Source organism: Salvelinus alpinus, chromosome 27 (assembly GCF_045679555.1).
Source record: "Salvelinus alpinus chromosome 27, SLU_Salpinus.1, whole genome shotgun sequence".
NCBI classification, from domain to species: Eukaryota; Metazoa; Chordata; class Actinopteri; order Salmoniformes; family Salmonidae; genus Salvelinus; species Salvelinus alpinus.
This window is the reverse complement of record NC_092112.1, coordinates 47044538-47066585: the sequence shown is the minus strand read 5'-3', so window position 1 is coordinate 47066585 and position 22048 is coordinate 47044538. Positions and strand designations below refer to the sequence as shown.

General features: G+C 41.9%; 1 protein-coding gene across 1 annotated transcript in view; it reads left to right on the top strand.

Annotated features, from left to right (window-relative positions):
• Positions 1-774: 774 nt before the first annotated feature.
• slc22a16 (solute carrier family 22 member 16) overlaps positions 775-22048 on the top strand; it is a 63405-nt gene continuing 42131 nt past the window's right edge. Inside the window, exons 1-2 of the mRNA XM_071370888.1 lie at positions 775-919; positions 4596-5078. Coding sequence (XP_071226989.1) covers positions 783-919; positions 4596-5078 — 620 coding nt within the window. The 5' untranslated portion in view covers positions 775-782. The remainder of the gene's footprint in view (positions 920-4595; positions 5079-22048) is intronic.

Below are 22048 nucleotides of genomic sequence, written 5' to 3'. Positions count from 1 at the left end.
ACATGCAGCAGACACGCACATACAAGCACAGTACACACACACCCGAACACACACACAATTTTCTAGTCACTTTTACCCCTACCTACATGTACATATTACCTCAATCCCCTCAACCCCAGCACATTGACTTGGTACCATTTAATATAGCCTCATTATTGTTATTTTATTGTGTTACTATTTATTTTATAATGTTTTACTTTTAAACTCTGCATTTTTGGGAAAGGGCTCATAAGTAAGCATTTCACGGTAAAGTCTACACCTCGGTAACGTCACAAATAAAATTTGATTGATTGACACACACATAGGACCGCCAGTGAATGGCAAGTTTGTGTGTGTCAGGCACAAGAAGCATAAAACACAAGCCTGGAAAAAGCGCAGGTGTGTGTCTGTGAGAGACAGAGGGACAGAGAGAGACAGTTAGCGTCTATGAATGATTTAAGTCGTAGGATAATTGATTTAGTGAATGTGATGTCTTTCATCAAAGAAAACAGAAGGCCACGGTATTATTTTGGAGTGCTAGAATGATGAATCCCTGGATCTCTCCGAAAGCAGTGAATTGATGAGGTGTTAGGCCTAAATGCTTAGCCGACTGATCAAAGGAAACATCATGGCTAGGCCAAATGTGTAACCTTTATCCATATAGCAGTGATAAAAAAATATATATCATCGAGAAAAAAATATGGAAAAAATCGCAGCCTACAGGGCTGTCAAATTCACCCTTGGCCACACTCTTGACCATAGTTGCGGAATTTTTTTTCTCCTGTTAGCCGCACTGAGTGGAAATGTCCCCTATTCGCGCGCCCCTCCTACTCGGTGTTCCAGTGAAAGCCAACATTTACAAATTGTCAGTGGCGAGCCAGACCTGTCAACGAGTTATGAGCGTGGAGCGTATATTCGATGAGTTTGGACACTTCAAAAGGTAGGTTACCCGGGAACAATACATGTGTATTGCATTGAATCAGTATATCCCTGCTATCATAAACTATAAGAACGTGTCCTGTTCACTCGACCACCCTCCATAGGAATATGATGACCGTATACCCTCTCGTAGTCAACATGTTTTTTTTTTTAAATAGCTCTATGGGGATTATGGTTATATTTATGTTTAGCCTACATAGTAGCCGTAAATATGGCAGCCGTTAAAGTAGATGTTTCTTTCTCTCTGCAAACAAAATACAGCAGCTTTCTTCCTTCTTCAAGTTGGTATGAACTTGCTTTTAGAGAGACGGATGTGTAGTGCATTGCATCATTGACGCGTTAAAATTGTATAAACATTCTCTTTTAGAATATATAATTTTTTTTCCATTCTCACTATGCAACCATAACACTTAATGTACACCTACTGTATAGTTAATGTTTGGATTTTTTGCATATGAAGAATATTCTTTTGTTAGGCTATAAGAACGCATGTATCAATTATGTTGGATAGTAACGGTTTCATTCCTTTGATGCACGCTAAGACTTTTCTGTAATTTCAACAGGAAAACACTGTAGAATGCGTGGTAAAATAAATTAAATGTGTTTTACAGAATTATTGCTGTATATTGCACGGCATTATGGGTAAAATGCTGAAAAATATTGTTATTAACTGAAATTGAAAGCCTCCTGTAAAAATGACTTTAACGTACTGTATTGCTTTACAGTAATAGCTTATGCCTACTGTAGATTAAAATGTTCAGTTCCAGGCACCAACATCATGCCGGGTGAAACGCATGAAGCAGACTATTTTAGTAAATATCTTCTTCAAAAGGCACTTGCACATCTGAGCTATCTTTGTTGCAGGTGCATGGCAACAGTTAAACAAGATGAGAAAAAAATAAGAAACCCTCACACTGCTCTTGCTAGTATCACTGCTCTTTATTAAGCTTTACGTATCGGCTACCTAAAGCGTAATAAAATATACCTGAAGCTTAATAAAGAGCATTGACACTAGCAAGAGCAGTGTGCCGGTTTCTTCTTTTTTCTCAGTAAATATCTTCTTGAAAGGGCAGTGAAATGGAAGAATATTTTCAGCAGCTGCTGACTTCCCTCTATTGGATGCTCTCCGGCCCGTTGTGTGTTTAAGCGCCCAAGAACCCCCTTACCCCGAATAGGTTTGTCCCTATCATAGATCTAGGATTGTACCCAATCCCAATTTTAACTCAAATCTCCATCTCTCTCTTTGTCTCTCTCTCCCAACACCCACCCCACACACACAGGCACACAATATGTCTTGAAACTGTGTTGTAATGATGCTCTTCTTTGTTTTTAGAGTATTATACAATAAAACGAACAGCTATGTACCGTATAAATTATTTACAGTATATTGACGTAAATTGCAACGCACTCTGGGTGATTTCAGAGTAACTGGTCAATTATACCATAAATTCCAGTAAAATGTTGGTTTAACAGTACATTACTGTAAATAAGTACTGTATTTCAAATGGTACTATAATTACATCCCCCAGAATACAGTACACTACCATCTTTTTCGAGCACCAAAAACCTTTTGACCACTAGTGGATGAAGATGCTAGAGGAAACAGGTCCAAAAATATCTATATTCACAGTAAAACGAGTCCTATATCGACATAACCTGAATGGCCGCTCAGCAAGGAAGAAGCCACTGCTCCAAAACCACCATAAAAAAGCCAGACTACGGTTTGCAACTGCATATGGGGACAAAGATCTCCTCTGGTCTGATGAAACAAAAATAGAACTGTTTGGCCATAATGACCATCATTGTGTTTGGAGGAGAAAGAGGGAGGCTTGCAAGCCGAATAACACCATCCAAACCGTGAAGCACGGGGGTGGCAGCATCTTGTTGTGGGGGTGCTTTGCTGCAGGAGGGACTGGTGCACTTCACAAAATAGATGGCATCATGAGGTAGGAAAATGATGTGCATATATTGAAGCAACATCTCAAGACATCAGTCAGGAAGTTAAAGCTTGGTTGCAAATGGGTCTTCCAAATGGACAATGACCCCAAGCATACTTCCAAAGTTGTGGCAAAATGGCTTAAGGACAACAGAGTCAAGATATTGGAGTGGCCATCACAAAGCCCTGACCTCAATCCTATAGAAAATGTGTGGTCAGAACTGAAAAAGTGTTTGCGAGCAAAGAGGCCTACAAACTTGACCCAGTTACACCAGCTCTGTCAGGAGGAATGAGCCAAAAACCACCCAACTTATTGTGGGAAGCTTGTGGAAGGCTACCCGAAATGTTTGACCCAAGTTAAACAATTTAAAGGCAATGCTACCAAATACTAATTGAGTGTATGTAAACTTCTGACCCACTGGGAATGTGATGAAAGAAATAATAGCTGAAATAAATAATTCTCTCTACTATTATTCTGAAATTTCACATTCTTAAAATAAAGTGGTGATCCTAACTAACCTAAAACAGGGTATATTTACTAGGATTAAACGTCAGGAATTGTGAAAAACTGAGTTTAAATGTATTTGGCTAAGGTGTATGTAAACTTCCGACTTTAACTGTATATATAAAATGAAAACACATTACCTAGGAGCCAACCTGCTTTGCACCAATCCCATGCAATTACAGTTTAATAATGTAAAATAAACACCTCAATGAATTAAATTAATTTATAAATTCATTCATTACATGTATGGTAAAAAGATTACTGTAATAGTATTGGTACCATAAAACTGATTACCGTAATATGCTGTACTGTAAATTTACAGCATTATACTGGCAGCAGAGTTGCCAGCAAATTACTCTCAATATATAATACACCTGTGTTGCTGTAATGATTACAACAGGCTTATTTATAGTATACTGCTGTATTGTACAACACAGCATTGTTGTTCTTACTGTAAAACATTTGACAGCATCCTAACCCATTCATAGACGCTAACTAACTTTAGAGCCTATTGACCATTCTGGCCAGGGGAGTTTTGTTACGAGCCTCTGAGTGTTAAAACACTCCGCTTGCGTGAAAACATAAGGAACATATCTCTTATATCAGGGAGAAATAACAATGTAGGGGTTTTGCACAGATCCATACGCTGTGTGCCTCCAGTTGACAAACTACACTTCCTCCCCAGTTACGCTTACACACAGGTGTTCGAAGCATGCTAGATAGCTCATTTGCACAGGTGGCCGCCTATGTCCTCTGTCTGTCTTCTGTAAACAAGCACTGTAACATGGAGATATGGCCCGTGTGGGAACACTAAACCAAACCCTATAAAGGAAAGTAGTAATTTTACCTTTTTTAAATTAAATGTAGATTTGATTTGATTTTTAAAAATTATTTAAACAATTCTTCCTCGCTGATATGAAAGATAAAGGTATATAAGCATATGTTTCGAAAACCGTTTCGCAAGCGATGATTATTGACATTTATAAACGTTAAAACAGCCTCGGAATTGTAGTTCACACTTGTAGTACACAAGCTATGACCTGAAAACCCTTCTTAGGGTTAAGCATCCCTACTGTAAAGCTAAATTACAGTGTTTAACTGGCAACTCTGCTGCCAGTATAATGCTGTACATTTACAGGGCAAAGTTTTACAATGCAACTTCCTCATGTTATCCTTTTATTGAACCCCTAGATTCTCCTCTCCTCTCTCACCCTCATCCTTCTCTCCGCCTCCTAGGTTCCAGGCATGTCTGTACTTTGCTGCTGTCTTCCAGGCCATAGCCTGCGGAATCCACTACCTGGCCTCCGTGTTCCTCGTGGAGAGGCCAAACTTTGTCTGTGCTCCGCCAGGTAACATCACTGACGTCCTGTACGGGAACCACACTGGTGCTTCCCTGGAGGAGGTGCTACCATTCTTCAAACCAGCGAACGGGCCCATGGTGGTCCGAACGGCTGTGGGCCAACAGTGGGAGCTTAGCACCTGCCAGCGCAGTCAGAGGATGAACCCCACAGACTTCACCTACGAGCAGGTCGTCAACAGGACGACGGAAAAGTGTGACGAGAACGACCGTTACGTGTACGACCACAGCGAGGTGTATCAGAGCATCGTGACGGACTGGGACCTGGTGTGTGACAGGGAATGGCTGGCCAAGCTGTGTCAGCCCACGTTTATGATGGGGGTGCTGGTCGGAGCGCTGGTGTTCGGGGACATCGCTGACAGGTAAGAGTAGCTCTCCCCACCTACTTAAACCCAAAATATGGGGATTGTGTCTGTGCCCTGCGGTGTCCCTGTGCCCTGGAGAACCTTGATAACTGGAAGTGTGTCGATGACCAAACGTGGATGTCCTCATCAGTGGCGTAGAGCAATTTGTTTTACGTGAGGGAGAGCAAAAGAAATACGTAAATGACGTCATCATTTCCTCAACCAAAGTTTGTACCCGACAGACGTGGCCAGTTGCATAGCCTATCATTATAAAATATGCATGCCAATTGCCACGTCTGCCTATGCCTACACATATTGTCTCAAGACAAATGTACATTTGTAATACCCTCAAACACCAAGTCAGGCATAGGCTACCAAATTTCAAAATAGGCCATCATCACTGTCCATCGTGAATGATAATTCTTCACATTTTACCGGTGAAACGTCCAAATTACATTTCCATACAAATCATTTGATTGATCTCAGTAGTTTCATGGGAATATGCATTCTTTGAACGACTGTTTCGTGAGAGTATTAGAGCAGATGGTGTAAACAGACTATTAGCGTTTCTTGTATTTTGTTTCAATCAAAGCATATATCCAGCCTAGTGGCACACTCTGTTGAGTTTTGGCGCATGAGAAAATATTCAGCTTTTCAGCTTCAGCTAGCCATCCTAAAATCTCATTAGAAATGAGTAGGTGTTTTTGGTGTAACAGTAACGTTATAGGCCTACTCTGCTATGGTATTATATTCGGTTCTGTTATGTAAATGCGAATGAATCATTATGTGATCTTGCGAGACATTGATTCTGCTTTGATTTAACTTTCCTAAACAAGCACCATTGTGAGAAGTGATCATCTTCTATGTATAATAATAATAATAATAATAATAATAAGTGATGAACAGGACTATTGGGCGTAGGCAACAGATGAGAGGTCATTTTAAACAATTGACGTGCCCTTCGTGGCACTGAAAGGACAGCGCCAGTGTCATGCAATGACGATAAAGAAGTTGAACCAACTTTTGGAGCTGAAGGATAGCTGGAGGAACAAGTTCAGGAACAAACAAGAATACTTTGCAGTAGGCCTATAGCCTAATAGTCCTACAACTACGTGGCATAACAATTTGTAGGCTATAGCCTAATGTAAATACTGTCACACCCTGATCTGTTTCACCTGTCTTTGTGCTTGTCTCCACCCCCCTCCAGGTGTCTCCCATCTTCCCCATTATCCCCAGTGTATTTATACCTGTGCTCTCTGTTTGTCTGTTGCCAGTTTTTTTTTGTTCGTCAAGCCTACCAGAAGTTTTCCCCTTGCTCCTGTCTGTTTCTAGTTCCTGTTTTCTAGTTTTCCAAGTTTTGACCCTTCTGCCTGCCCTGAGCCTGCTTGCCGTTCTGTACCTTGTCACACCACACCAGATTATTGACCTCTGCCTCTGCCTGCCGTTCTGTACCTTTTGGACTCTGATCTGGATCACTGACCTCCTCTTGCCCTTGACCTGTCGTTTTGCCGGCCTCCTGTCCTAGTAATAAACTTCGACACTGTCGTGAACTTCCCTAAACGGGATAAATACAAATACATAGAGCTTAAAGTGAAACTTCACCGCTATACACTACTTGGGGTGGTTTTCCAGTCTCACTAATCATTATGAGTGATGAGAAAGTGTTTCAAACTTTTTATGCCCAATAGCTGTGTTTTCTTTCATTGGTTGATTGAGCCTGCTGTTCAAAACATTTGTGGAGTCATGTTTTGTAGCAATTATTGTGGCCTTTGTGCCGATTGCACGATCATGTGAGTAGATATAGTTGTCCTTGTTCAGTAGAGCCATTGGACTTGTCTCAACGTTGGTCCTATCTGCCAGAACATTGCAGGATATCTACACTGAACAAAAATACAGTATAAAACGCAACATGTAAAGTGTTGATCCCATGTTTCACAAGTTAAATAATAAGTTCCCAGAAACTGTCCATATGCACTAAAAAGCTAATTTCTCTGAAATAATTTTGTGCACAAATTTGTTTACGTCCCTGTTAGTGAGCATTTCTCCTTTGACAAGATAATCCATCCACCTAACAGGTGTGGCATATCAAGAAGATGATTAAACAGCATCATAATTACACAGTTGCACCTTGTGCTGGAGTCAATAAAAGGCCACTCTAAAATGTGCAGTTTTGTCACAAACACAATGACACAGATGTCTCAAGTTTTGAGGGAGCATGCAATTGGCATGCTGACTGCAGGAATGTCCACCAGAGCTGTTGCCAGAGAATTTAATGTTACTTCTCTACCATAAGCTGTCTCCAACGTCATTTTAGAGAATTTGGCAGTGCGTCCAACCAGCCTCACAACCACAAACCATGTGTAACCACACCAGCCCAGGACCTCCACATCCGTCTTCTTCACCTGTGAGATGGTCTGAGACAGCTGTTGAAACTGTAGGTTTGCACAACCAAATAATTTCTGCGCACTGTCAGAAAACGTCTTAGGGAAGCTCATCTGCATGCTCGTCGTTCTCACCAGGGTCTAGACCTGACTGCAGTTCGGTGTACCTACTATAGCGGGCAAATGCTCACCTTCGATGGACACTGGCACGCTGGAGAAGCAGTTTGCTGATTTCAACGTTTTGAACAGAGTGCCCCATAGTGGCGGTTGGGTTATGGTATGGCCAGGCATAAGCTACGGACAACGAACAACATTTTATTTTATCGATGGCAATTTGAAACACAGAAATACCATGACAAGATCCTGAGGCCCATTGCCGTGGCATTCATCTGCCACAACCACCTCATGTTTCAGCATGGTAATGCACGGCTCCATGTCGCAAGGATCTGTACACAATTCCTGGAAGCTGAACATGTCCCAGTTCTTCCATGGCCTGCGTACTCACCAGACATGTCACAAGTTGAGCATGTTTTGGATCCTCTGGATCGACGTGTACGACAGTGTGTTCCAGTTCCCGCAAATATCCAGCAACTTCACACAGCTATTGAAGAGGAGTGGAACAACATTCCACAACTCTATGCGAAGATTCTGACTGGTTTTCGGGAACAACGCCCCTACCTTCTTTTAAAGGTCTCTGTGACCAACAGATTCATATCTGTATTCCCAGTTATGTGAAATCCTTAGATTAGGTCATAAGGAATTTATTTAAAGTGACATATTTTCTCATTGGAACTGTAACTCCATAAAATCTTTGAAATTGTTGCATTTATATTTTTGTTCAGTGTAGGTTGACTCATTTTCTCTGGCTTTGTAAAGACAACAGCCTAATGGGAGCCATACTTCCTTGTTCCCACCCTCAAAGGCTTTTAAAAACGGGGCCGGTACTAGTTTACAGGTTAACAGGAGCTATTGTACCGTGCACTGTCTATAGATAAATTAATAGCCACAATGTCTGCTTCTGATGACTCCTCGTTCCAAGAAGAGCTCACACATCCACAGGGCGGTCCTCCACCTCATGAATTAGCTATGAATTCTGGATATTGTGATTTGTTTACAACCAAGCAATGTAGCTGGCCCGTTTCTACCGGTGAGATGCAGAAATGCTCGTATTTGCGTGTAGTGAGGAAATTCAACATTTTCATGACACATACAGTATGATATGTTAATAACATATAACTGGACATACAGTGGGGAGAACAAGTATTTGATACACTGCCGATTTTGCAGGTTTTCCTACTTACAAAGCATGTAGAGGTCTGTAATTTGTATCATAGGTACACTTCAACTGTGAGAGACGGAATCTAAAACAAAAATCCAGAAAATCACATTGTATGATTTGTAAGTAATTAATTTGCATTTTATTGCATGACATAAGTATTTGATACATCAGAAAAGCAGAACTTAATATTTGGTACAGAAACCTTTGTTTGCAATTACAGAGATCATACGTTTCCTGTAGTTCTTGACCAGGTTTGCACACACTGCAGCAGGGATTTTGGCCCACTCCTCCATACAGACCTTCTCCAGATCCTTCAGGTTTCGGGGCTGTCGCTGGGCAATACGGACTTTCAGCTCCCTCCAAAGATTTTCTATTGGGTTCAGGTCTGGAGACTGGCTAGGCCACTCCAGGACCTTGAGATGCTTCTTACGGAGCCACTTCTTAGTTGCCCTGGCTGTGTCTTTCAGGTCGTTGTCATGCTGGAAGACCCAGCCACGACCCATCTTCAATGCTCTTACTGAGGGAAGGAGGTTGTTGGCCAAGATCTCGTGATACATGGCCCCATCCATCCTCCCCTCAATACGGTGCAGTCATCCTGTCCCCTTTGCAGAAAAGCATCCCCAAAAAATGATGTTTCCACCTCCATGCTTCACGGTTGGGATGGTGTTCTTGGGGTTGTACTCATCCTTCTTCTTCCTCCAAACATGGCGAGTGGAGTTTAGTCCAAAAAGCTCTATTTCTGTCTCATCAGACCACATGACCTTCTCCCATTCCTCCTCTGGATCATCCAGATGGTCATTGGCAAACTTCAGACGGGCCTGGACATGCGCTGGCTTGAGCAGGGGGACCTTGCGTGCGCTGCAGGATTTTAATCCATGACGGCGTGGTGTGTTACTAATGGTTTTCTTTGAGACTGTGGTCCCAGCTCTCTTCAGGTCATTGACCAGGTACTGCCGTGTAGTTCTGGGCTGATCCCTCACCTTCCTCATGATCATTGATGCCCCACGAGGTGAGATCTTGCATGGAGCCCCAGGCCGAGGGTGATTGACCGTCATCTTGAACTTCTTCCATTTTCTAATAATTGCGCCAACAGTTGTTGCCTTCTCACCAAGCTGCTTGCCTATTGTCCTGTAGCCCATCCCAGCCTTGTGCAGGTCTACAATTTTATCCCTGATGTCCTTACACAGCTCTCTGGTCTTGGCCATTGTGGAGATGTTGGAGTCTGTTTGATTGAGTGTGTGGACAGGTGTCTTTTATACAGGTAACGAGTTCAAACAGGTGCAGTTAATACAGGTAATGAGTGGAGAACAGGAGGGCTTCTTAAAGAAAACCTAACAGGTCTGTGAGAGCCGGAATTCTTACTGGTTGGTAGGTGATCAAATACTTATGTCATGCAATAAAATGCAAATTAATTACTTAAAAATCATACAATGTGATTTTCTGGATTTTTGTTTTAGATTCCGTCTCTCACAGTTGAAGTGTACCTATGATAAAAATTACAGACCTCTACATGCTTTGTAAGTAGGAAAACCTGCAAAATCGGCAGTGTATCAAATACTTGTTCTCCCCACTGTACAGTGGCTTGCGAAAGTATTCACCCCCTTGGCATTTTTCCTATTTTGTTGCCTTACAACCTGGAATTAAAATAGATTTTTTGGGGGGTTTGTATCATTTGATTTACACAACATGCCTACCACTTTGAAGATGTAAAATATTTTTTTATTGTGAAACAAACAAGAAATAAGAAAAGAAACAGACAAATTGAGCGTGCATAACTATTCACCCCCCCAAAGGCAATACTTTGTAGAGCCACCTTTTGCAGCAAATACAGCTGCAAGTCTCTTGGGGTGTGTCTCTATAAGCTTGACACATTAAGCCACTGGGATTTTTGCCCATTCTTCAATGCAAAACTGCTCCAGCTCCTTCAAGTTGGATGGGTTCTGCTGGTGTACAGCAATCTTTAAGTCATACCACAGATTCTCAATTGGATTGAGGTCTTGGCTTTGACTAGGCCATTCCAAGACATTTACATGTTTCCCCTTAAACCACTTGAGTGTTGCTTTAGCAGTATGCTTACGTTCATTGTCCTGCTAGAAGGTGAACCTCCTCCCAGTCTCAAATCTCTGGAAGACTGAAATAGGTTTCCCTCAAGAATTTCCCGGTATTTAGCGCCATCCATCATTCATGAGGTAGTCCAGGTGACTACCTCATGAAGCTGATTGAAAGAATGCAAAGAGTATGCAAAGCTGTCATCAAGGCAAAGGGTGGCTACTTTGAAGAATCTAAAATCTAAAATATATTTAGATTGTTTAACAGTTTTTTGGTTACTATGATTCCATTTGTGTTATTTCTTAGTTTTGATGTCTTCACTATTAAAATACAATGTAGAAAATAGTAAATATAAAGAAAAAACCTTGAATGAGTAGGTGTCCAAACTTTTCACTAGAGCAGCTGTGAAATTTCCCTTTAATATCATTGCACTGTTTGCGAGGATTTTGTAGGAGGTATTTCAATGTGTTGTGTAGCTCACAGACTGTATCATATATTACATTTGATTAGCTTGAAGACAGTGTTACAATATACCATATTACAGAATACAAGAAAACAGAGGTGAACTATCAATTCATAGAATTTATTTGCATGGATTAAACATGCTATCAAATCAATTGTCCAAGTAGTGAACATAAATCATTACTACGTCTCAAACTATAGCCTAAACGCATTGTTGCCTCCAACTTGGCCCAATTTCCAATTTCCAATTGCCCACCCTGACATACCAAGCTAGAACGGACCCAGTGTCTCAACCAATTGCCAATGTAGGCTAAATATCCCAAGCAGGGCTACAGCAAATTCCAAAGAGGGTCAGGCTCTTGGACTTTGCGATGGCCACTCTAGTTGTGTTGTCCTCAGCAGAACGGTGTCGCCGTAAACAAGTGGTCACATGTCATTCTGGGTTCCACTACACAAGAGAAGAGAGGGGGTTCGTGGAATTGTATGAACATCAAGGATTTTTTTTTTGATTGGCCAAAGTGGTCAAGCCTCCAACGGGCCTCCACTGTGCACACACGTAACCTATAATTTGTCATCATTCTTGCCACTGCCAGAGAAGAAACACCCATTTACCATACATCTAGGCTGCTATACATATTTATTTGGTTTACCATTCTATAATTTTCATGGATTTTTTGTGGTAATTAAAAATCATTTATTTACAATTCATCAGAAATACTTTTACAAGCTCTGGCAGCACTGCACCCCTTGTCGTCATTTTACTTTTGTATTAACTAACAATACTGTAACATGCTGACTAGACCAGGCACACGCGTGCACCACCACCACCATTGATTTTGTCCATCCACACGAGACGCGATCAGAACAAGCAGTTTGAAATATCAGAACGAACTCCGAACCAACTATATTTATTTGGGGACCGGTCGAAAAACATGAAACATTCAAGGCAATTTAGCTAGCTTGCTTGCTGTTGCTAGCTGATTTGTCCTGGGATATGAACATTGGGTTGTTAATTTTACCTGAAATGCATCTGTGGATTAATTGTCCTTTTACTCTGACAATTAATCCACAGATAAAAGGGTAAACCTCGTTAGTTTCTAGTAATCTCTCCTCCTTCAGTCTTCTTCTTCGGACTTTATATTGCGGTTGGCAACCAACTTTAAGGTGCATTACCACCACCAACTGGACTGGAGTGTGGACCTCAGTTCATCTTTCAATCACCCACGAGGTTATATGCTACTATAAACCACTGAGGAGATGGTAGAGGCGGGACTTGCAGCGAGTCAAGCATCAAAAATAGAACCAAGTTCTATTTTAGAACAAAGTTCTATTTTAGCGCCTGGCTTCGCAGACACTCGTTGACGCGCGTGAGCAGTTTGGACGAAGTTATTGAATAATACGTATGTGTACATTTATTTTGCAAAGTTCGAGTACGTAACGCAAACAGTGTGGTCAGCATGTAAGATACAACGGTCGGTCACTTGGTCGGACGGTCTGTGTAATGCAGAAGAAGGGTACACTATCAGTGGCGTAGTGTAGTTTCACGGGCCCCCCATGAGGTCTGAGCAAAGCCCCCCCTTTTGCCATGGGGCAGAGAGAAAAGTGTGTAGTTTTATAGCTGATCTCATGCTATTTTATACATTTTGCCTTGAGGCAGATGTAACCGATGTGAAATGGCTAGCTAGTTAGCGGTGGTGCGCGCTAATAGCCTTTCAAACGGTGACGTCACTCGCTTTGAGACCTTGAAGTAGTGGTTCCCCTTGCTCTGCAAGGGCCGCGGCTTTTGTGGAGCGATGGGTAACGATGCTTCGTGGGTGACCGTTGTTGATGTGTGCAGAGGGTCCCTGGTTCGCGCCCGGGTCGGGGGTGAGGGGACGGACGTAAAGTTAAACTGTTACACAGAGAGAAAATGTTGCGGTTTTTGAGCTATATATTTGTCTTAATATTGACACAATTTGAAATATATATCTTGATAGATCAAAGTATCAGCTGTCACACCATGTAAAGGAATAACCTAATTTTGTTTAAAAAAAACATAATACATGCAACTAACTGGATTTATGTCAACTCTGTCAGACACCATAAAAGGCATTTCATTTTTACAATGATTGTGCAACAAGTGTTTATTGGCCTTGATTGTTTAATTCTAACATTATATGTAATACAAATCTCCAAACCTATTTTGTTTTGTTTTCTAGCACTATTATATGCTCCAGGGCTAATTTTGTTAGCATTTTTACATATTTTTCTTGATTTAGAACATAAAACAACATTTATAAAGCAAACATTATCCATTAGGGCTAGCACAGCTAATACTTCAAGTATTTGAGCATACAGTGCCTTCGGAAAGTATTCAAACCCCTTGACTTTTTCCACATTTTGTTACTTTACAGCTTTATTCTAAAATGGATTAAATAAATAATTTCCTCAGAAATCTACACACAATACCCCATAATGACAAAGCGAAAACCGTTTTTTATAAATGTTTATAAATGTATGAATAAATAAAAAAAACACATAAGTATTCAGACCCTTTGCTATGAGACTTGAAATTGAGCTCAGATGCATCCTGTTTCCATTGAGTATCCTTGAGAAGGTTCTACAACTTGATTGGAGTCCACCTGTGGTAAATTCTATTGATTGGACATTATTTGGAAAGGCACGCACATGTCTATAAGGTCACACAGAAGACAATGCATGTCAGAGCAAAAACCAAGCCATGAGGTCAAAGGAATTGTCTGTTGAGCTCCGAGACAGATCTGGGGAAGGGTGCCAAAACATTTCTGCAGCATTGAAGGTCCCCAAGAACACAGTGGCCTCCATCCTCCTTAAATGGAAGAAGTTTGGAACCACCAAGACTCTTCCTAGAGCTGGCTGGCCGTGCGGCCAAACTGGGCAATCTGGGGAGAAGGGCCTTAGTCAGGGAGGTGACAAAGAACCCAAATGGTCACTCTGACAGAGCTCTAGAGTTCCTTTGTGGAGATGGGAGAGCCTTCCAGAGGGACAACCATCTCTGTAGCATCCACCAATCAAGCCTTTATGGTAGAGTGGCCAGACGGAAGCCACTCCTAAGTAAAAGGCACATGACAGCCTGCTTGGAGTTTGCCAAAAGTTAACTAAAGACTCTCAGACCATGAGAAACAATATTCTATGGTCTGATGACACCAATAGTTAACTCTTTGGCGTGAATGTCAAGCATCACTTCTAGGGCTTGGGCTGTCACAAAATTTAGCCAGCCGGGAGAAATAACTGTTGGTCTCTGTCGGTCTCACGGTAATTAACCGTTAATTAACATTTAGCATCTCCTAAAAGTCTAATAAATCCATGTAATATAGCCTGCACCTTCACAATGAATCCATTATTTATTTTAGACAGGTCTAAAGAGGCATCATATAAAGAAAATGTAGTCTATTTCAGAAGAACAGAATAGCATACTCTGAGTTGTCCTTATGTTAGACCCAGATACAGTATGGCTGTGGACTGCACTAGTTCATTTAGCAGACAAGATTTGCTTAGAATTCTGTGGCAATATTTTATAGTATGAAGAATACAATTGAACAAAGTTGAATAAAATAGAAAGGATATTTTCCCCAAAACGAATTGAGGGAGTGCGCATGGCTATTCTATGTTGAGCGGTTAACAAAGAAACAGGTCCTCCTATATGCTTAATTTAGAGTTATTAATGTAACTTTAGATGTTCTACAAACGTTGGGCTATATGTTTTGATTTTTAATACATTGTAAAGCTGCATGATGCAACTCTAATGATGATTTGAAAAAAGTAACTTGAAAGGCATGAGCTCTGCTTTGTTTTTTTTGTGCAGGCTGTACACACTTCATCAGTCACTCATTCACAATTTGACAAGCACTTGATAATGCCTAGAATTTCACGACGGCATCCCCTTTGTGTGGCCGTAATGCACCCTAAAAATATCCATGCCTTTTGCTGCCAGTGGCCGTTATGCCCTTCTCCCTGAGTGCTTCTCGTTAGGCCTACTCAAGATGAGAAGGCCTAACGAACAACCGAAGCACTAGCCTAATTCAATTTACTATCCTCCATAGTACAAAAGTCGACCTATTCTATTCTGTGCGAAAACTAAATATTCCCAACATAGTCTGGGACAGTTGGATGCGAGAGATGCCAAATTAATACCACCACTTTAAGCTAAACAGATCAGAATGTTTAGCTTAAAATGTTGATAAACTATTAGGCTATTTCTTCACAATATAAGCGCAGCAATGCACACATGGTTGTAGTCTATAAGCGCAAATGTTCCATTAGCGGAAAACACCATTATCAAAAGTGACTGCAAATGCGATTATGCATGTAATGCTTTTATTATTATTATTTGCCAGCAGCATACCACCCTGCATACCACTGCTGGCTTGCTTCTGAAGCTTAGCAGGGTCAGTCCCTGGATGGGAGACCAGATGCTGCTGGAAGTGATGTTGGAGGGCCAGTAGGAAGCACTCTTTCCTCTGGTCTAAAAAAAAAAATATATCCCAATGCCCCAGAGCAGTGATTGGGGACACTGTCCTGTGTCGGGTGCCGTCTTTCGGATGGGACGTTAAACGGGTGTCCTGACTCTCTGAGGTCATTAAAGATCCCATGGCACTTATCGTAAGAGTAGGGGTGTTAACCCCGGTGTCCTGGCTAAATTCCCAATCTGGCCCTCAAACCATCACGGTCACCTAATAATCCCCAGTTTACAATTGGCTCATTCATCCCCCTCCTGTCCCCTGTAACTATTCCCCAGGTCGTTGCTGCAAATGAGAACGTGTTCTCAGTCAACTTACCTGGTAAAATAAAGTATAAATAAATACAAATTAGAAAGGTGCATTTTTATGATGAAAATTATCTTCCCCAAACTTAAAACTCACGCGCTGCTTATGTATGCCAGTTAGGCTCTACACCCATTGTAAAGCGTATTAATGTGCTTAATTTTAAGAAGTTATTTGGCCACTTTAGTTGTGATACACCCATATATTAAAACATTTAGGCCTATGGGCTAAATGGCTGTGAATGATGCCCAGCATACCTGCGACTATGATTAGAAAAAGTCGCCCCAAAAAAGGCTTTGTTTCTTATGCTGGGCATCATTCACAAGTGATAATATATCATTCACAAGTGATAGGCTAATATTGTCACCCATCAGACTATTCTTGATTTAATGTTGTTTTTACATATACTAAATAATATATGTGTGACATTTGTTTTGATTTAGAATGGACCATTATCATGCACCTGTATCGAAACACGGGCAGCGGGAAAAAATACATGTCATGGCGCTAGCTGATGGGATCCTCATCTTTTTATTAGTGGCCACTCCCGCAATTGCATAGCCTATAGAAATGTTGTGCAACATGAGCTCATTGGCTCTCGTGAAGTGTTTGATTAGAATTTCGAATACATTTGCATTGGTATCAGAGTCATCAGTGCTGAGTACCAGGCAGTTAGCAAGTTTGGTAGGCTTCTAATGACCATCAGCAGCATCAGAGCTTGGAGAAGCCTAAATACCGTGATTAAACGATCATGCGGAATTTGACTACCTTCGTGACTCGTGACCACCGGTTTGGAGGTAATATGGTCACCTCAACAGCCCTAGTCATGTCTTGAGGAAACCTGGCATCATCCCTACGGTGAAGCATGGTGGTGGCAGCATCATAGCTGTGCAGCAACGCATACAACCTGACAGAGCTTGAGAGGATCTGCAGAAAAAAATGTGAGAAACACCCCAAATACAGGTATGCTAAGCTTGTAGCGTCATACCCAAGACGACTTAAGGCTGTAATCGCTGCCAATGGATTTTGTTGCATTATTTGAGGGAATTTTATGAGGGAAAAAAAGGGTCTGGATACTTATGTAAATGTGATATTTCCGGTTATGTTTAAAAAATTAGCACAGTGATTACATATTTTTTGAGAATATTGAAAAGGGTCTTAAGGGTTAGCCATCAGTTACATAGTTGACAAGCCACTGACAGAGTTGACAATAGATACTCAAAACAGACATATTTTTGCCTCTAAAGATAAAAGTTCAATAGAAACATTTATAAAATATAGACAATTATTCATTTGAAAATCCCTAATAAAAACATAACCATGCTATCAGATCTTTCAGCGCTCTGACAGTTGATGTTTTATGGAGTTGACAAAACTTGCATTTTTCTTCTTTATTCAAATGATATACACAGTAGCAATTTAGTTTTTCTTCAGTTGCTTTAGGACTCTACAACCTAATTAAATGTAACATACTTGAACCAAAATTAATATTCTATTTTAATTTATCAGGCAGATAGTTGACAGTTTATGGTTGTGACCATGGTGGGTCCAATATTGTTTGTTTAAATCTTTCAAAAGTAGAGAACTTTACAGACCATGAGGAATGTTGTTGCATTACATGTAATGAGGATATGAATAACGTGTCCTTATGGTATACCCGACCCTGCTCAGTCCTGATTCATTTAGGATTTTAGACAAATCTGATGGAATCAACCAAATTACCGGACATCTTTTAGGAATCAACATTTTGAGAGAAATATTATTTTAAGTCGCAGAGGCCTATTGCAAGAACCTACATACAATAATTTTTCACGACCCTGCCAAGCCGCACTGCTTCTTCTAACTGCTCGCTTAACCAGGAAGCCAGCCGAACCAATGTGTTGGAGGAAACACTGCACAACTGGCGATCGAAGTCAGCGTGCGTGCAACTGGCGATCGAAGTCAGCGTGCAGCGCTCTAGCGACCACAAGGAGTCGCTAGAGCGCGATGGGACAAGGACAGCCCAGCCGGCCAAACCCTCCCCTAACCCGGACGATGCTGGGCCAATTGTGCGCCACCTGTCTCCAGGTCGCGGCCGGCTGAAATGAATAATATTGAAAGTACTTTGAAAATTCCCAAAACAAATATTTTCCCTCATAAAGTTCCCTCAAATAATGCAACAAAATCCATTAATTTCAACTATAAACAAACTATCCCTGCCGGACAAGAAGCATAGAGATGTAATGAGCGGTGATGAGTGAGGGGAAGAGGGATACAGGGATTGGATGGAGGTCTGGTGCAAGCCACAATCCTACAATCAAATCTAGATGCCCTCAATCTCACAAATTATCATGGAACCTACCAGGTATAATTCTAAATATGAAAACACGCGCACCCTCTTAGATATCATCCTGACCAACCTGCCCTCTAAATACACCTCTGCTGTCTTCAACCAGATTCTCAGCGATCACTGCCTCATTGCCTGCATCCGTAATGGGTCCACGGTCAAACGACCACCCCTCATCACTGTCAAACGCTCCCTAAAACGAGTAGTGATCCTGGAAGGATATTGACCTCATTCCGTCAGTAGAGGATGCCTGGTTATTCTTTAAAAGTGCTTTCCTCACCATCTTAAATAAACATGCCCCATTCAAAAAATTTAGAACTAAGAACAGATATAGCCCTTGGTTCACTCCAGACTTGACTGCCTTTGACCAGCACAAAAACATCCTGTGGCGTACTGCATTAGCATCGAATAGCCCCCACGATATGCAACTTTTCAGGGAAGTTAGGAACCAATATACACAGGCAGTTAGGAAAGCAAAGGCTAGCTTTTTCAAACAGAAATGTGCATCCTGTAGCACAAACTCCAAAAAGTTTTGGGACACTGTAAAGTCCATGGGGAATAAGAGCACTTCCTCCCAGCTGCCCAATGCACTGAGGCTAGGAAACACTGTCACCACCGATAAATCCATGATAATCGAGAATTTTAATAAGCATTTTTCTAAGGCTGGCCATGCTTTCACCTGGCTACCCCTACCCCGGTCAACAGCTCTGCATCCCCCGAAGCAACTTGCCGAAGCCTCCCCCATTTCTCCTTCACCCAAATCCAGATAGCTGATGTTCTGAAAGAGCTGCAAAATCTGAACCCCTACAAATCAGCAGGGCTAGACAATTCTTAAATTATCCGCCGCAATTGTTGCAACCCCTATTACTATCCTCTTCAACCTCTCTTTCGTATCGTTTGAGATCCCTAAAGATTGGAAAGCTGCCGTGGTCATCTCCCTCTTCAAAGGGAGAGACACTCTAGACCCAAAATGTTACAGACCTATATCTATCCTACCCTGCCTGTCTAAAGTCTTTGAAAGCCAAGATAACAAACAGATCACCAACCATTTCGAATCCCACCGTACCTTCTCCGCTATGCAATCTGGTTTCCGAGCTGGTCATGGGTGCACCTCAACCTCGCTCAAGGTTCTAAACGATATCATAACCGCCATCGATAAAAGACAGTACTGTGCAGCCGTCTTCATCGACCTGGCCAAGGCTTTCGACTCTGTCAATCACTGCATTCCTAGCGGCAGAATCAACAGCCTTCGTTTCTCAAATGACTGCCTCGCCTGGTTCACCAACTACTTCTCAGATAGAGTTCAGTGTGTCAAATCGGAGGGCCTGTTTTCCGGACCTCTGACAGTCTCTATGGGGGTGCCACAGTGTTCAATCCTCGGGCCGACTCTTTTCTCTGTATCCATCAATGATGTTGCTCTGTCCTCTGGTGATTCTCTGATCCACCTCTACGCAGACGACACCATTCTGTATACTTCTGGCCCTTCTTTGGACACTGTGTTAACAAACCTCCAGATGAGCTTCAATGCCATACAACACTCCTTCCGTGGTCTCCAACTGCTCTTAAATGCAAGCAAAACTAAATGCATGCTCTTCAACCGAACGCTGCCCCCACCCACTCGCCCGTCTAGCATCACTACTCGTTACGGTTCTGACTTAAAATATGTGGACAACTACAAATACCTAGGTGTCTGGTTAGACTGTAAACTCTCCTTCCAGACTCACATTAAGCATCTCCAATCCAAAATTAAATCTAGAACCGGCTTCCTATTTCGCAACAAATCATCCTGCCAAACATACCCTCGTAAAACTGACCATCCTACCGATCCTTGACTTCGGCGATGTCATTTACAAAATAGCCTCCAACACTCTACTCAGCAAATTGCATGTAGTCTATCACAGTGCCCTCCATTTTGTCACCAAATCCCCATATACTACCCACCACTGCAACCTGTATGCTCTCATTGGCTGGCCCTCGCTTCATATTCGTTGCTAAACCCACTGGCTTCAGGTCATCTATAAGTCTTTGCTAGGTAAAGCCCCGCCTTATCTCAGCTCACCATAGCAACACCCACCCGTAGCACGCACTCCAGCAGGTATATTTCACTGGTCATCCCCAAAGCCAACTCCTACTTTGGCCACCTTTCCTTCCAGTTCTCTGCTGCCAATGACTGGAACGAACTGCAAAAATCACTGAAGCTTCGATCTCCCTCACTAACTTTAAGCATCAGCTGTCAGAGCAGCTTACCGATCATTGCACCTGTACACAGCCCATCTGTAAATGGCCCACCCAACTACCTCATCCCCATATTGTTATTTATTATTTTTTCCTTTGCACCCCAGTATCTCTACTTGCACATTCATCTTCTGCACATCTATCACTCCAGCGTTTAATTGCTAAATTGTCATTATTTTGCCACGATGGCCTATTTATTGCCTTACCTCCCTAATCTTACTACATTTGCACACACTGTATATAGAATTTTTTGGGGGGTTTTGACTGTACTTTTTCCCCCCCATGTGTAACTCTGTGTTGTTTGTGTCTCACTGCTTTGCTTTATCTTAGCCAGGTCGCAGTTGTAAATGAGAATTTGTTCTCAACTGGCCTACCTGGTTAAATAAAGGTGAAAAAAATATATATATTTTTTTTAAAAGCTATGAGTCTGGAGCAAGCTATGATTGGTTTATGAGGAGTGCCAAGGTTATGGGTGAGTGGAGAGGGGTGAGAGGTGAGCATTGAGTAAGGAGGGGTGAGGAGGGTATAGGTGAGGGGTTAGGGGTGAGGGTTTATTCTCAGCAGGTCCTTAGAACATCCTTGTTTCTCAAACCCGAAACAGGCAAACAGAGTGTGCAAGTGTGTGTTTGGATAGCAGTGTGTGCCAGTTCAGAGAGATGTTCCCGTCATCTGACACTACAGGGTGACTGCCAGTCCACAGCCACAGAGACAGATTAAGACTCTTGGGACAGTGGGGACATATAAAGTCAACTGGTAGGCTATTATCCAGTTGTCCAGCAAGGACAGGGTAGAAGAGGCCTGCCAAGGCCAGTAGTCCTTTGGTCTAGCTAGGGTCTAGGTGTCCACTGTGCAGAGAATAGGGTACTCAGTTGAACCCCTCATGTTCACAAACCCAAGACGTGAGCTAGGTTGAGGAGAGAGGGTGTGCCCCATTCCCTGCTGTATCATCATGGGCTGCTGAATAGTTTGAATGTCTGTTTCAAGCCTGGCCTCAGAGCCATATGAAATATACTGTATGTAGTTCTGAGCACCTGCTAGATCTATGATACCTATTAATGGTCTAGTTATTTGAGGCAGAAACATAAGTAAGGAGGTTGGTCGGGGAGGATGGGTTAGGCGTAATCCGCGACAGTCTAGCAATTCAAAGGTTGCATGTTCGAGTCGGGGACAACTGTAGCATTTTAGCTAACCGTTCCCCTAGCACTTATTCTAAACTTAACCCAAATCACCTAACTGCTACGTAAATTCACCTAACCTTTGTCTTTTTAGTTTTCCTAAATTTTGTAGTAACTGCCAACATAAATTCTCCCCGTAATTCTCCTTTTGTTACGGCGCAAAAAGCAACCTGGTCTCAAATAAAGACATACTATACAGCCTCCAAGATGTATGAAGGGGTAAGTCATCCAATTAGTATGCTATTGTACGACCGGGTAAGCCGTATGATACTAGACATCCTTTAATTCGTACAGTTGAAG